At 34.7% G+C, this 13,836-nt stretch overlaps 1 protein-coding gene across 1 annotated transcript; it reads right to left on the reverse strand.

Annotated features, from left to right (window-relative positions):
• Positions 1–11,491: 11,491 nt before the first annotated feature.
• LOC129938538 (suppressor of fused homolog) lies at positions 11,492–13,082 on the reverse strand. Its single transcript, XM_056046164.1, has one exon. It carries the CDS (start codon positions 12,929–12,931, stop codon positions 11,549–11,551), a length of 1,383 nt encoding a protein of 460 aa, XP_055902139.1. The 5' UTR covers positions 12,932–13,082; the 3' UTR covers positions 11,492–11,548.
• Between the last annotated feature and the right edge of the window lie 754 nt (positions 13,083–13,836).

A 13,836-nucleotide genomic window follows, 5' to 3' on the forward strand; every position in this document is an offset into this window, starting at 1 on the left:
ATTTTAATGACTAGGATATTAATATACTTAACAAACAATTTGCTGACTTTTTGTTCTTGTTATTTTGTAAAACCAGAAATTTACCCAAATCAAAAACAAAAAAATAAGCCGGTTTTCGGACAAAAATATAGTTTGTATTTCCATATGTGACAGTGTCCGAGAAAAGGGAGTACAGGGTTATTGAAAAGCTTGGTTTGAGATTTACGAAATACAGTGACTAATTAAAAACAAGAATTGTGCTGTTGTAAGTATAAAAAAGAGCTAGTGTATCCTTCTAAAAACCTGTAGATATATGAACATAACCTAGTTAATACAGCAATTAGCTGTACATTACTTTTCTTTAAAGTTTTAGAAAACAAAAAAATGAATTTATTTTAAAATTGTTTTTCTTTTTGATAGATAGATAGATAGAGGCTCCCTGAAATTACGCCATAGGAAATTACGCCAAAAAAATAAAATGGAAAAAACGCCAAAAATTCTCCATACAATTTTTTGGCTTTTTTTCCTAGGAAAAAGAACCCAAAGAGTTTGGTGTTAATTCCGGATTTTTTGGCTATTTTTTCCGAAAATTTCTTGGCGTTTTTTCCTTTTAGAATAATGAAAAAAGGCCAAACAATTTTTGTTTGGAAAAAACAAAAAAGGAAAAAAACGACCAAAAATAAACTTTTTAGTTTTTTTTTCCAAATCTTAAAGCAAAAAACGCCACAAAACAAACTTTTTGGCATTTTTTTCCTAATCAAAGCCAGAAAATTAACCGTTTATTCTTTCAAATCAAAAACAAAAAAGTACATGTTTGTCGAATGAATGGTATACAAAATTATATAACGGCAAATAACAGTATTTTACATGTTTTTCACGAATTTTGAAGAGCATATTTTGTTAAATTTTTTAACGTGATCAGTAGTGATTGGTAGTTTGTTGTTTCCATACCGTTAGTAGAAGAGCATTTTGATAAAGCGATGGACAAAATGGAAAGTTTTGATTATGAAATTATAAGTGGTAAACAAAAAAATAGCAAACTTTTGTAACAGAACAAAAACAAATACACAAAAAAAAAAATGTGTGTATAAAAAAGATGTTCTTTACATTTGTTATATTTATTAACAATTGTGGTGCTAAAATGAAAGTAAAAAGTGATGGATTGTGTGTAAAAGCAAAGAACTTCATTGACCAATGTCTGTGTTGTCGGGAAAATGTGGCAGATGTCCTTCAGGTTTACATTTAATACCTATACAAAAATTGACAAATTGAAATAAACAAAGTTATAAGAAAATGTGTTCTACAAAACAAATGCACAAGTACCTATGATATAATCAACGGCGGGGGAGGCAGCGCGTACGCGTCGCGTTCGCCGTTGCGGCGCGCCGCTCCATGTTACGTCGTACGTTCAGATTCTTTTATAGACTTTTTGGGCTTTAATTCCAAATTAATTTTGGAAATTAATCCAGAAAAAGCTCTGTTCATTCTTTAAAGGCTTAATTTCCAATACTAATTTGGAAATTACACCAAAAAGTTCTTATTTTTTTGGCGTTTTTTCCATTTTAGTATTTTGGCTCTTTTTCCAAAAGTTTGGCGTAATTTCCACACTTTTTGGCGTATTTTCCTTTTTGTTTTTGGGCGCTTTTTCCTATTTTTTTTACGCCAAAATTGTTTGGGCTTTTTTTCCAAAACAGTTTTTGGCGTAATTTCCTATGGCGTAATTTCAGGGAGCCATAGATAGATAATTGGATTTTATTGAATCAACATTTGAATTTAACAATAGATACGTTTTTACATTTACAAAAATCATTATTACATGGCATTTGCCGTCTGCCAGATTGACAACTATAATATATTAATTTAATTACAAAGATATAACCGTTTTAAATAACATATGTGTTTAAAGTAAGGAATTACATATATGGAAACCAATAAAATTTAAAAATTCAAATAAGATACAGTTAAAGGTTTGTTTAATCAAAACTCTTCGTTAATTATTCTTGCTCTATATCTGAGCGCAATTATACAATATTCATAAAGTCTATTAACGTTCATATGATTCAATTCGTCCAGGACTTGCTCTTCAGATAAAACATCGCTCCCAAGAACGCTTCTTCTGGTTTCTTTCAGAGTTGGGCATCTTCCCAAAAAGTGAATGACGTCTTCTCTTTCTCTCATGTTGCAAATGCTGCATTCTAATGGTAGATCAGGTCTGTGAGGCATGAAGTTCAGATTGACAAGCTCGTTGCGAAGTCTGACCATTGTAGCGATAACATTAACCTTATTAGAGTCACGAAAATAGTTTTTCTCTGCCAAATTTTGATTTAATCTACTGTAAACTGTTCTGTAGATGGAACTGGAGGCTTCAGCTATATATTCAGCTCTACATTTCTCATCCACCTTCGAGATCACATTGTAGAAGAGAGTCTTGCAACTACCAATGTTTACCAGGTTTAAATCAAAGCTTAAATTGCATTCTTCAGCTAGTTTTGACCACTCTCTATGCCAGCTGTTTCGTTCGTGTATGGCACTGATAGCTACCTTCTTGACTAATCTGGATTCTGATAAATTGAATATGTAGGTACTGAAGAAAATCGGCTTGCAAGGTCTTTATGTGTAAAGGTGATAGTCCTGTTTCGAGCATTACCACGTAATTTGGTGTGTTGACTGGTAAGCTAAATATCCTTTTAATATAGTGAGTCAAGAGTTTTTCCACCGTTTGAAATCTCATACATCCCCAAACTTTGTTTTTCTTTTTGTAATTCATGTTTTCATTTCAATAGGATATGTTTTAAAATATTATGTATCTTTCTTTTTTGTTTGACTAAAGACTAAAACAGTACAAGTATGAAACACTTGTATAGCTGGTTATTTAGATTAGGATTGACTTCGTATCATATATGTAAATAAATCATCTTAAAGGTTATTAATTAAAATTAGCGATTTTCAGGTTTATCATCTTATTCGTCTTGATAAATTATAATCGTGGAATTCGTGGCAACTAATCGAAAAGAAATTCAGTTTGCAGATGCTTTTTATTAACATGCGTTTTATATTTCAAAAGTTTGTCTATATGTATCAATTTTAGATTTTATTTTTTTATGAAGAAACGGACTGTTGGATTTTTATAAAAAAAAAACTACTGACTATCAAGTTTGAAGACAACATTTTTAATTTTTGAAAAGCTTTAATATTTCTTATAAGTTAAAATTAGTTGGAAGCCATTATCTCAAATTTTTGAAAAGATATTTGAGTAGAAAATCAATTTTTACCACCTTTTGTTAAATTTTGTTTTAAGTTTTATTTTTTGTAAAAAAAACTATACGATTTTTCTCAACATTTTACTGAATGTTAACAACAATATTTTTTAACAGATAAAAGTAGTTTAATGCTAATATCTTAAATTTTTGAAAAGATATTTGAGTCGAAAATCAATTTTTACCATTTTTTATTAATTTTCTTGTTTAGGTTTTTTATTTTTTGTAAACAAAACTGTCAATTCCATTTTTCTCAAAATTTTTCAGACTGTTGAAAACAATATTTTTATAAGTAAAAATTAGTTGGAAGCCATAATTTCAAATTTTTGAAAATATATTTGCAGGGCCAGATTTAGATGTCCAGAGGCTTCGGGGCAATAAAGAAGCGGAGGCCCCTTCGCGGCGAATTATTTTTTTTTATAAAGTAAACCGTTTTTTCACTCGAGTTTTTCAATAAATAATTTATTGTGAAACCAAGTAGATTCCTTTAGTATTGAACAAACACATTTAAACATAAAGGGAAAAAGAATTATCTAAAATTATATTTTAGAGTTAACGAACGGAACCTTTCTAGCTTTTTTCGCCGAAAAATCGTTGATGATTTCTTTGAAATCCAGTTCTCGGAGTAAATCGCTTTCAATGCTAGAAAGCTGCTATAGACGGTTATGTCCCATTGTGGTTCGAAGCCTATTTTTTATAATTTTCATTTTTGAAAATGAGTGCTCCCCAGTGCAATTTGATACCATCAGAACCAAATACATTCTCAATACAATTTCGAGGTTTAGGAATGTAGCTCTGAAATATTGATTTTCGAGAATTTGGTAGTAAAATAGTTCAGCCGATTGATCTGTTCCATAGTCCTTTTTCTTCTGTTATAAGTCAATTAAAGACACAAATTGAACCAACTCATTAAAAAGACTAGGCTCTAAATCAAGCGGATACACTTTCACCAATACCTCTGCTGAAGCGTGCAAATTTTCAGCACCCATCTTCTCGATGTGATTCAGGAATCCAAATTTCTAACGTAAAGCTTCATAGACATGCAGTAAGAGAAACGGATAGCCGGTCAATCACATGGGATGAAGGCGGAAATACAAAGTATTTTTCCTTGGGTGACAGATTTAGGTCTTGTGCTTTCCCGTAATCGAGCGAATTCAACCTCACATTTCTCGTTCTGGTGCGGGTGCGTGATTGTACATATTCATTAGTATGGGATATTTTTTTGGCTGCTTCCTCGTATTTATCATAATCATTTCGTTTGGATTCCACGAATGATTTCAAAGATTCTAGTGCACGCATTGCCGATTCAAGAATCATTTTCGGGTCTTGCAACGTCTTTTTTGTAGCGTTGAATCGCTCCAATATATCGTTCCAAAAAGTTGCAAACAAAGCGGTTTCGACACCAATCATCTTCTGTGGAAGGTTCGTTGTTTCATTCCTCACGATTGGAAGATATGCTGGTTAGAGCTTCTTCGATTTCCGAATAGCCGTTGACTTAGGTTTTTTTAGCTTCAGCTCGACAAGACCAACGAGTGTCGCTGAGCTTTTTCAAGACTAAAAACTGGCCGCTTTTCTTCTCCGATAATTTCTCAAACAGAATTCGGTGCCGCTCTGTACTAGGCACTAGCTGTGAAAAACGTGAACGAATTCTGTACGAAGTCAAAGATTGAACAGCCGATGGACAAATTACCAATTAGTCAATAATAAGGCTGAATTATAGAGGAAATATGGAGATCGGATACTGATCACTCAAGGTGTCAACAGATTTAGTGTGCCAGTGGTATGTTTTAGAGACAGTGGGAAAAAATTCTCAATGAAGCGCGGTATGGAAACAGGACTAAAGCTGTGGAAATTTTACGGCAAGATAGTCAGCGTCAAGTGTACAGCACAGACACATACAATGCCTCAATCCCTTACTTTTTTCCTTGAGGGTCTTTAATTGGCAAAGACAAAGAGAATAGAAGAAACAAAGAGAAAATGTGCTGCATTGAGAAATGACATAATTGGGATTGTCAGACCTAGAACCTTCGTATCACCTCTATTGTGCAGAGTATCATTGCTCATGTACAGAAAGTATGCTTCAAGGCATTTAATTGATCTTCTTGCAAATTTGGGCTTGGATGCGACACAACTTCTGCTACTTTCAGGAGAAGCAAGGTGGGCTTCTTTAAATTGTCCTTTATCCAGCAAGCAGCAATGACATTTTCTAACCCCTCCTCTACTTACAACCAGGTTGAAAAGGCTGGGGAGATGTGCTTTCTGAAGTGGTGTAAGTTGCCAAAAAAAAACAAACCTCCCTTAACCAGTACCGCTTCCAATCAATTACGAGGTCAGTGGCAAATATGAAGCCTGAAATCAAATCCCTACCCCCAACAGAGAATGCAGCTACTAAACAGCTCTCTCGGCGAACCTACCACCAAGTGCAGCTCCCTACCTCTAACAGAGAATACTGCTGAACAGCTCTCTCGGCGAACCTACCACCAAGTGCAGCAGTGGCTCAGTAATGAGCTGGCCCCTCAAGATTGGAGTTGGAAACGTGTAGGAGACACCCTGGTGGCAAGAGGTTCTTCTAAAAACTATATTTTGTTGCTGCACCAAGGATTGTGTAATTGGAAAATGTGGCTGCCGAAAAGCGATGCTCACCTGTTCTGCAGCGTGTCTCCACTGTCAAGGGAAGCGCCTGAACAGTGTGCCTGCTGACGATGAAGAGCCCATTCAGCAAGAACCACCCGCTACTGAGGAAGAAGATGCCATGTAGAAGGTGCGTTGCTTCATTCCTCACGATTGGAAGATATGCTGGTTAGAGCTTCTTCGATTTTGGCTTTCGTTGCTTCAGCTCGACAAGACCAACGAGTGTCGCTGAGCCTTTTCAAGACTAAAAACTGGCCGCTTTTGTTCTCCGATAATTTCTCAATCAGAATTCGGTGCCGCTCTGTACTAGGCACTAGCTGTTAAAAACGTGAACGAATTCTGTACGAAGTCAAAGATTGAACAGGCGATGGACAAATTACCAATTAGTCAATAATAATTAATTTTTCCAAGAATTGAAGAACACTGATATGTACTGTAGGCTGTAGGTAAAGGTAAAAGAGCAAACAAAAAAATACATATCAAAGGAAAAGTTGTGTACTAGTGTTTATTAGTTAGAATTTTAAACAAAAATTTTCCGGGACTTCCATTGTCCGGTCCTATTCCACAGCTCAAAGTTAGAAATGGTTTGCGGCCGACGGATCTTCAGAATAGAGCGCAGACAACGGTTAACAAAAACTTGTAGTCTGCTAGAGATGTTGGCGGAGCATTTCCATGTTTCATTAGCATTTAACAGCACTGACTTGACGTTGTCGAAGAGTTTCAACTTAATGCGTAGCGATATTTTGCTAGAGTTCCACACAGGACAAAGGATTCCAAATTCACAACGGGCTTTGATTACTCTACTGTTAACATCCAGGTCCGTTCCGCCATCGAGAGCTATAAAACTTCCCAGATAATTAAACTGCTCGACCTCCTCTATGGTCCCCTGCTTTAGAATAACTTGTGTGCTTTGGCCCGTGGTCATTACTTTGGTCTTTTTTGTGTTAATCCTTAAGCCAGCAACCTCTCCATTTAATTGCAGTGAATGACACATCGGATTTAAGCCTGCCGTGTTGTTCGCCATGAGACATATATCGTCAGCATAATCTATGTGGCTAAGCTTGTCAAACAGATTCCATTGTATACCGTGTCTTTCATTTGTACCCAGCGTAGCGATCATCACATCCTCAATCGCCACCAAAAACAGAATTGTTGACAAGACATCTCCTTGTCTCACTCTTTGACGCATATTGAAGGAGTCGTAAAGCTGTCCATTGTGCAAAACAAAACGCCTTGCGTTGTTGTACGATTCTTTAATAACAGCGAAAGTTTTGAAACGATACACGTTGGAAACATTACATATTCTCAATAACAAAAACAACCTGGACCAAAAACAAGACATACAAAACATCTCTGCTGTTATTACTCTCTTCTTTCTTCTCAAACGAAATTTGTGTTCTATTCAATTCAGACTTAACTTCATTCCTCGAAGTGCTAATTATATTTATAATTTAGTTTTTAATTACGGGATTTATAAAAGTTCCCGTTTACGATGGAATTCATGATAAACGTTTCAAAAGTGGATTGATTTTTATTGTTAAGATTGAACTTTACGTAGTTTTTACGTAACTATGTAAATAGGAACCTTTTTTATATTTTAATTTGAGATTTAAAAAATAGACTTCTAATTTAACTCTTTCAGCTATAGATTTGCAAAGATGGGTCCGATTTGTCAAATTGAAAATTTTGACATTTCTCGACGTTTCAAGGTCTCTAGAGTCGAAATAAAAGTCCGTACGTTCACGACGTTTTTTTCGTCCTCCATAGCTCAAGAACTAGAAGAGATATCAACTTCAAATAAATTTTGTTATACAGATAATAAGGCAGAAAGATGCAGAAAGGGCTCTCAAGAAAATTGAGCAGGTGGTTTTTTTACCATAGCAGTTTAAAAAAAGGTGAAAATTTTGGTTAACCCTAAATATCTTACGAACCAAAAACGATAGAGACTTGAATTAAATTTTATATAATAAACCGTATCGTGACACCAAACAGGTATATTTTTTGAAAAAAAATCAATATAACGGTTTTTTATAAATCAATAAAACTGAAAAAAAAATTTGTCACCTACAAAATTTTACGACTGAAATATGATTTCATCTCCAAAACAATTTTGTGCAACGAAGAATAATGTTTTTGACATCTGGTAAAATTTTGAGAAAAATCGAATAAACAGTTTTTTTTATAAAAAATAAAAGCCTAAAAAAAACATTACTCAAAGTTCGTAAAAATTGAATATCGATTCAAATATCTTTTCAAAAACTCGAAATTTAAGCTTCAAACTTATTTTATCTTATAAGAAATATTGTTTTCAACATTTTTAAAAAATGTTGAGAAAAATCGAATTGACAGTTTAAAAAAAAAAAAAAAAACCTAAAAAAAAATGTATAAAAGATGGTAAAAATTGATTTTCGACTCAAATATCTTTTAAAAACTTTGAGATAATAGCTTCTTGCTAATTTTTTCTTATAAGAAATATTGTTTTCAACCTTAGGACAAATTTTGAGAAAAATCGAATTGACAGTTTTTTTTACAAAATATAAAAACCTAAAAAAAAATGTATAAAAGTTGGTAAAAATTAATTTTCGACTCAAATACTTCTTCAAAAATTTTAAATATTGGCTTCAATTAAATTTTATCTTATAAGTAATATTGTTTTCAACATTTGGTAGAATTTTTAAAAAATTCGAATTGACAGTTTTCTTACAAAAAATAAAAACCTAAAAATAAAATTAATAAAAGTTGGTAAAAATTGGTTTTCGACTCAAATATCTTTTCAAAAATTTTAAATATTGGCTTCAATTTAATTTTATCTTATAAGAAATATTGTTTTCAACATTCGATAAAATTTTGAAAAATATCGAATTGACAGTTTTTTTACAAAAAATATAACTCTAAAAAAACAATACTAAAACTTGGTAAAAATTTACTTTCGACTCAAATAGCTTTTCAAAAATTAAAAATATTGGCTTCAAACTTATTTTATTTCACAGAAAATATTTTTTTGGATATTTAGTAATTTTTATATAAAAATTTAACAGTCGGTTTGTTCATAAAAAATAAAATCTACAAAAAATAGTACGCAAATTGGGTAAAAATTGAACTTTTAAGCAAGACAAATTGACATACGGGATGGGAAGTTAACAGTGTGGGACGCATCCCAGCCTCTTTTTATTTTATTATTTACAAACAAATACAAATACAAATTTAAAAATTCAACAAACTGTTTTTGAGAAATTAGGTTGTTATTTTACTGACCACCGTGGCGCTCGACCTTGTACATAAATAAACATAAATAAGAAGAAAAAAGATAATTTCAATACATGAAAAATAAGAGGACTACATAATATGGTATGAAAATCCGAGAAGCATTTTTTGTCTTTTGCGGATACAAAGCGGGACTTTACAAGTGTTGCATTTCCATACGGTACTTGAAGGATCTGTTGCTGTATTTTGCACATCTTCGTGAAGTAGACCGTTGTGGTTGGTGCAAATTGCTTTCCATCCGTATTTCGCTCGGAACTGATGGCCAGGAAGACCAGTGCCTGTGCAAAAAGTGGACAAATTTCGATGCCACCCTTTGTGCATCACGGCGTCAGGACATGACACTTCAATCATGTCCCCATTGTGTTTTCTACGACATACAACACCTGCTTTTGCCGAGTCTTAATAGTCGGTTAGAACTAAAATCGATCTCTTATCTTCTATTTTATAGCTGCGACATTCGTATCGCTTACCATTTATCGAACTGCTCTCGTGTCAAATTTGTGTCTTCTTTTAGTTTCGGCTATCAAATCTCTGGACTCTGTCTCTACAAACTCTATAACAGTCCATAACTGTCGATCATCTCTAATGGAGATGGCGCAACAGTTTAATATTCACCTTTGCTGGGTGCCGGGCCATAGAGACATTCCAGGTAACTGTAAGGCAGATGAACTCGCCAGGAACGGTACAGAACAGCCCATCCTACCACGTTTGACAAGTACTGGCATACCAATCGCTACTTGTAAACTGCTACTAATGCAAGACGCTGCGAGGAGGGCAGGCACCATGTGGACCAACATCACCACGTGTCAAGCCACAAAAAACATCTGGCCAACACTGGATTTAAAACGTTCAAGGTGCTTGCTCTCTCTAAGCAGATCGCATATAAGCTCGATAATAGGTGTCATAACCGGACACTGTCTAATAGGAAAGCATGCCACGAGACTAGGCGTATTCTCAAATGACTTTTGCAGAAGCTGTATGGACGAGGAAGAGGAAGAAACGGTTCTTCATCTTCTTTGCACATTCCCTGCTCTAGCTCGAAAAAGCAAGAATTACCTAGGAGAGTTCTTCTTTAGCGATCTAAATCAATTCAGTATAATCAGCCTCTCACGTTTCGTAAGGGACTCTAACTGGTTCCATTGAGCTTAGGAGGACGCCTCAAGATTCATGTGGTATCACAATGGGCCATTAAACTGGCCTAAGTGTGTCCGTTTCCATCTTGGACAGCCACATAACCTAACCTAACCTTAGTTTCGGCAGATATTGACGATTCGAATGCACACGCTTAAATATTGTCTTTCATTAAGTCTACCTGTAGGGCGTAGCTTTTAAAATAATTATCAAAGAATACTCTATTATTCTTAGATTCTAAATTTTTTTCGAAACACCTTGCGGCCGAGATCAGTCTGAACTATGTTTCCTATTTTAGCGGTATATATGTATTTCAAATCTAAACAATATTTAGACTTCTCACACTTCATCCGAAGCCTATATACTCGCTTGATTGGCTTTTTTGGCATATACTGCTTTAAAAAGTTGCGATCTTTTGAATTTGATCATACTTTCATCAATTGCAATGTTTTTTTAGGAGTAAAAGTTTTTATCAAAATCTCGTTTTATAATGTTTTACATTGGCCTTACTTTATAGAGTTTGCCAAAACTAGCATTGCTTCTTTTAGGCACTCTCGTTGAAGGTTGATAGGTACCATCATAGCCGGAGGCCTTTCATTTCACTCGTCGTCTAGGTCTAAACTACAAACACTTTCATCATCTGTTGGAATATCTTTTAGAACAAAGTCAGCAATATCACCTTCATTCAGAACACGTCGCATTCTGCAAATGTAACATTCAATTCCGTTGAAGACATTGAAATAAAACCTACTAAAGTCACAGTGGTAAGTTAACTAACAACGATATTACTCTTATTTTTTTTTATAAAAAACGAATAATTTCAAATTTAGTGTATAAAATAAACACTAAATTACAAAAAAAAAATACTAAAATCATAACACCAGGAGCACTCTTACCTTTTTTACAGATTTTCAAAACTTAACATTGACAAAAATGACAATGAACGTGTTTTGTACAAAATCTTATAGCTTGTCTGCTGCGTTTCATTTGCAGAGATTCCGCAACGTACAACGGAAACATCCCAAACAACACATATGAAATCGAATTTTCTGTTAGGCGAGATTGAAATATATTTCAAATACCCGCGAATAGGTGGTAGGTAAACTAACCACCAGACCTGATAGAGTTAAGAAACATTTTAAACGCCCAAAAATTACCAAATTCAGTTACACTGTCATTCAATTATGAATTGAAAAACCAAAAAAAAATAAAAAAAAAAAAAACAATAATAAAATATCAAATAAACTTTACTGGAAAATATAAAACGTAAATTAAATAAAAATAAATTATTTGCTCTCCGCATTTGCTGATGACTGATGTTGTTGTTGTTGCTGTTGAGGGGACGCAATAATTATCTTCAAACTTTTATCGGGAAACTCAAATTCGAGTTTCTCTTTAATTTCAATGCTTGGATTTAGGGAATTCTGGAATGTTTCTATCATCCTCGGCACCAAATCATCTGTGATCATAATTTGTATCCAATAGCCAAGCACTCCGAAGGGAAAATCTTTTGTAACCGCAGAACCCGTTACAGACTCCGCAACAAAAGTCAAAGCGAGATTCTGTGATTTGAAGGTAAAATGCCTGCCATGTCTAATACGATCTTTTATAGAGAGAAGTAGGAACTTAGCAGCATAGGGTGCTAAAGTTATTTCGATTCCATCTAAGGGAATACAATTTGGAGCATTGGGCTGATAGTTAAGAGGACATGATTTTTGTAAAGAATTACAAACAGACATAGATTGAAGGAACTCATTGCTCTCTCTGATTGGATCATTTTGTTGCGAATTGTTCTCCTGTGATAGACACTGTTCGTTTAAGCTCTCTGAATCAATTTCTTCTTTAAAATTTTGCTTGGGAATTTCGCGGAATGTGAAGTCAGCGTTGACTCCAGCCAAGTCCGATCCCTGTTTTTCTATATCATCAAGCAGACTTAATAAAGTCTCTGGAAACAGATCAAATACGCTTTGCGAACGACTCATGTCTGTTACAAGAAAGTTACCACCTGTTTTTGTATCCTGCATCAAAAAGTTCAAAACACCTTTACCATTCCAGCGCGATGCCTGTTCAATCTCTTCTTCGGTCACACCGACCACTTGACAGAACTCAACCGTCCCAAATGGAGATTCCAAAGGGCCAAATTGGGAATCTTGAGCCAGTAATATGTTTTGAATTATAGAATTGGACCCGTCTAAAGCCTTTCGCCATGGAACATTGTCACCAGCATAAAATCTGTTTCCGGTTTGGAAGCAATATCTAGCTAATGCTTGCAATAGATTTGCTGGCCAAGTTGGAGGTCGGTCTTGTTTTTCATCACCAGATGTGTTTGGTGTTTTCAGAAGACGAAAGGTGAGTTCAAACCCCAGTCCAGATGTACGAACTCCTTCGATTGCAGGTTCCGCAACATGTACACGACCATCGCCATGTAGGTCACTCAAACCGAAACTAATGTAGTGCCAGTGGGCGGGGATACCTCGTTCCTGATCACCTATGTTCAGGTACATACTTATGTAGTCCAAGGGGTCTTGGCCTCCTAACCAATACTTGAGTACAGTGGTCACTTGCAATGGATTCGGTTGATCTGGATAAACACCCAAACAATGGTCGATTAGAGCCTTAAGGCCGGGCGGAGGTTCAGCTCTTACGGTGGTATTTATGCTTGCAGCCATTTAAATTTCAAAACTCTTACTTAGGAACAAAAACTCAACTAGTTAAACAAAAAATAAAGCTAAACATTTACTTTACGGATTTAGTATAAAATAAACAAAAACATTTTGATGTTTGAACAAAGCAAAATGTTGTTGGTTTGACTTTGACAGTTGACTCTTTGGCTTGGCTTTATTTGGCTTCAAACAAAATAGCTGCGCTACGGCGCACTAAACACGTCGCACTTAACATTATTAAAATAAACCTTTTTGCAAAAAACTACTAATATTTTAAACCTCCGCGCGCACATGCAACTTTTAGTTTCGAAACTGTTCGGTTTCTAAACTGAGCACGATAGACTTATATGAGAGCCCGCGCACATGCTGAAACCGTTCTGTCGACCATTCGAACAACTTTTAAGTTTGTGTTTTGACACAAAATAAACTATCACCTCGAACCAATCCCTTAGTTTGTGTCACAAGGAATTATAGGTAACTGCCCGGACATTCAACTAAATCATTGAATAATTTTCTGTAAGTGCAAGAAGGAGACAAATTTAGTCAATGTAAATAAATGTTTCCTGTGTATTGGTTTATTTCGCAACTTTCGGAGTTGCTTATGTGTGCGATGTTTGGGCAACTAACGATCGAACTATTTGGTTTTGAAAAAGTTGCATGTGCGCGCCTATGCTAAGAGTCTTCACGCAACGTCTAGTGGTATTTAAGGACTATTCAAATGCAAGTGACCAACGACAGATGAATAAATGTGATTTTAAACAACTTATAAACTTAAATTCGGTGCAAATTGCAAACAAAAAGGTAAGGTAATGAAATTATTTTTCTCATTTCCAAAATAAGAGGAATTAAAGAAAACAAATTATTTCTCACCAATTGTTACAAACTGCCAAACTCTATTCGCGTTCCACATG

This window comes from Eupeodes corollae, chromosome 1, assembly GCF_945859685.1.
Source record: "Eupeodes corollae chromosome 1, idEupCoro1.1, whole genome shotgun sequence".
Taxonomy (NCBI): Eukaryota; Metazoa; Arthropoda; class Insecta; order Diptera; family Syrphidae; genus Eupeodes; species Eupeodes corollae.

Excerpts from the sequence above, each read along its gene's own strand:
- LOC129938538 (XM_056046164.1), bottom strand. The coding sequence starts at position 12,931 with ATGGCTGCAAGCATAAATACCACCGTAAGAGCTGAACCTCCGCCCGGC.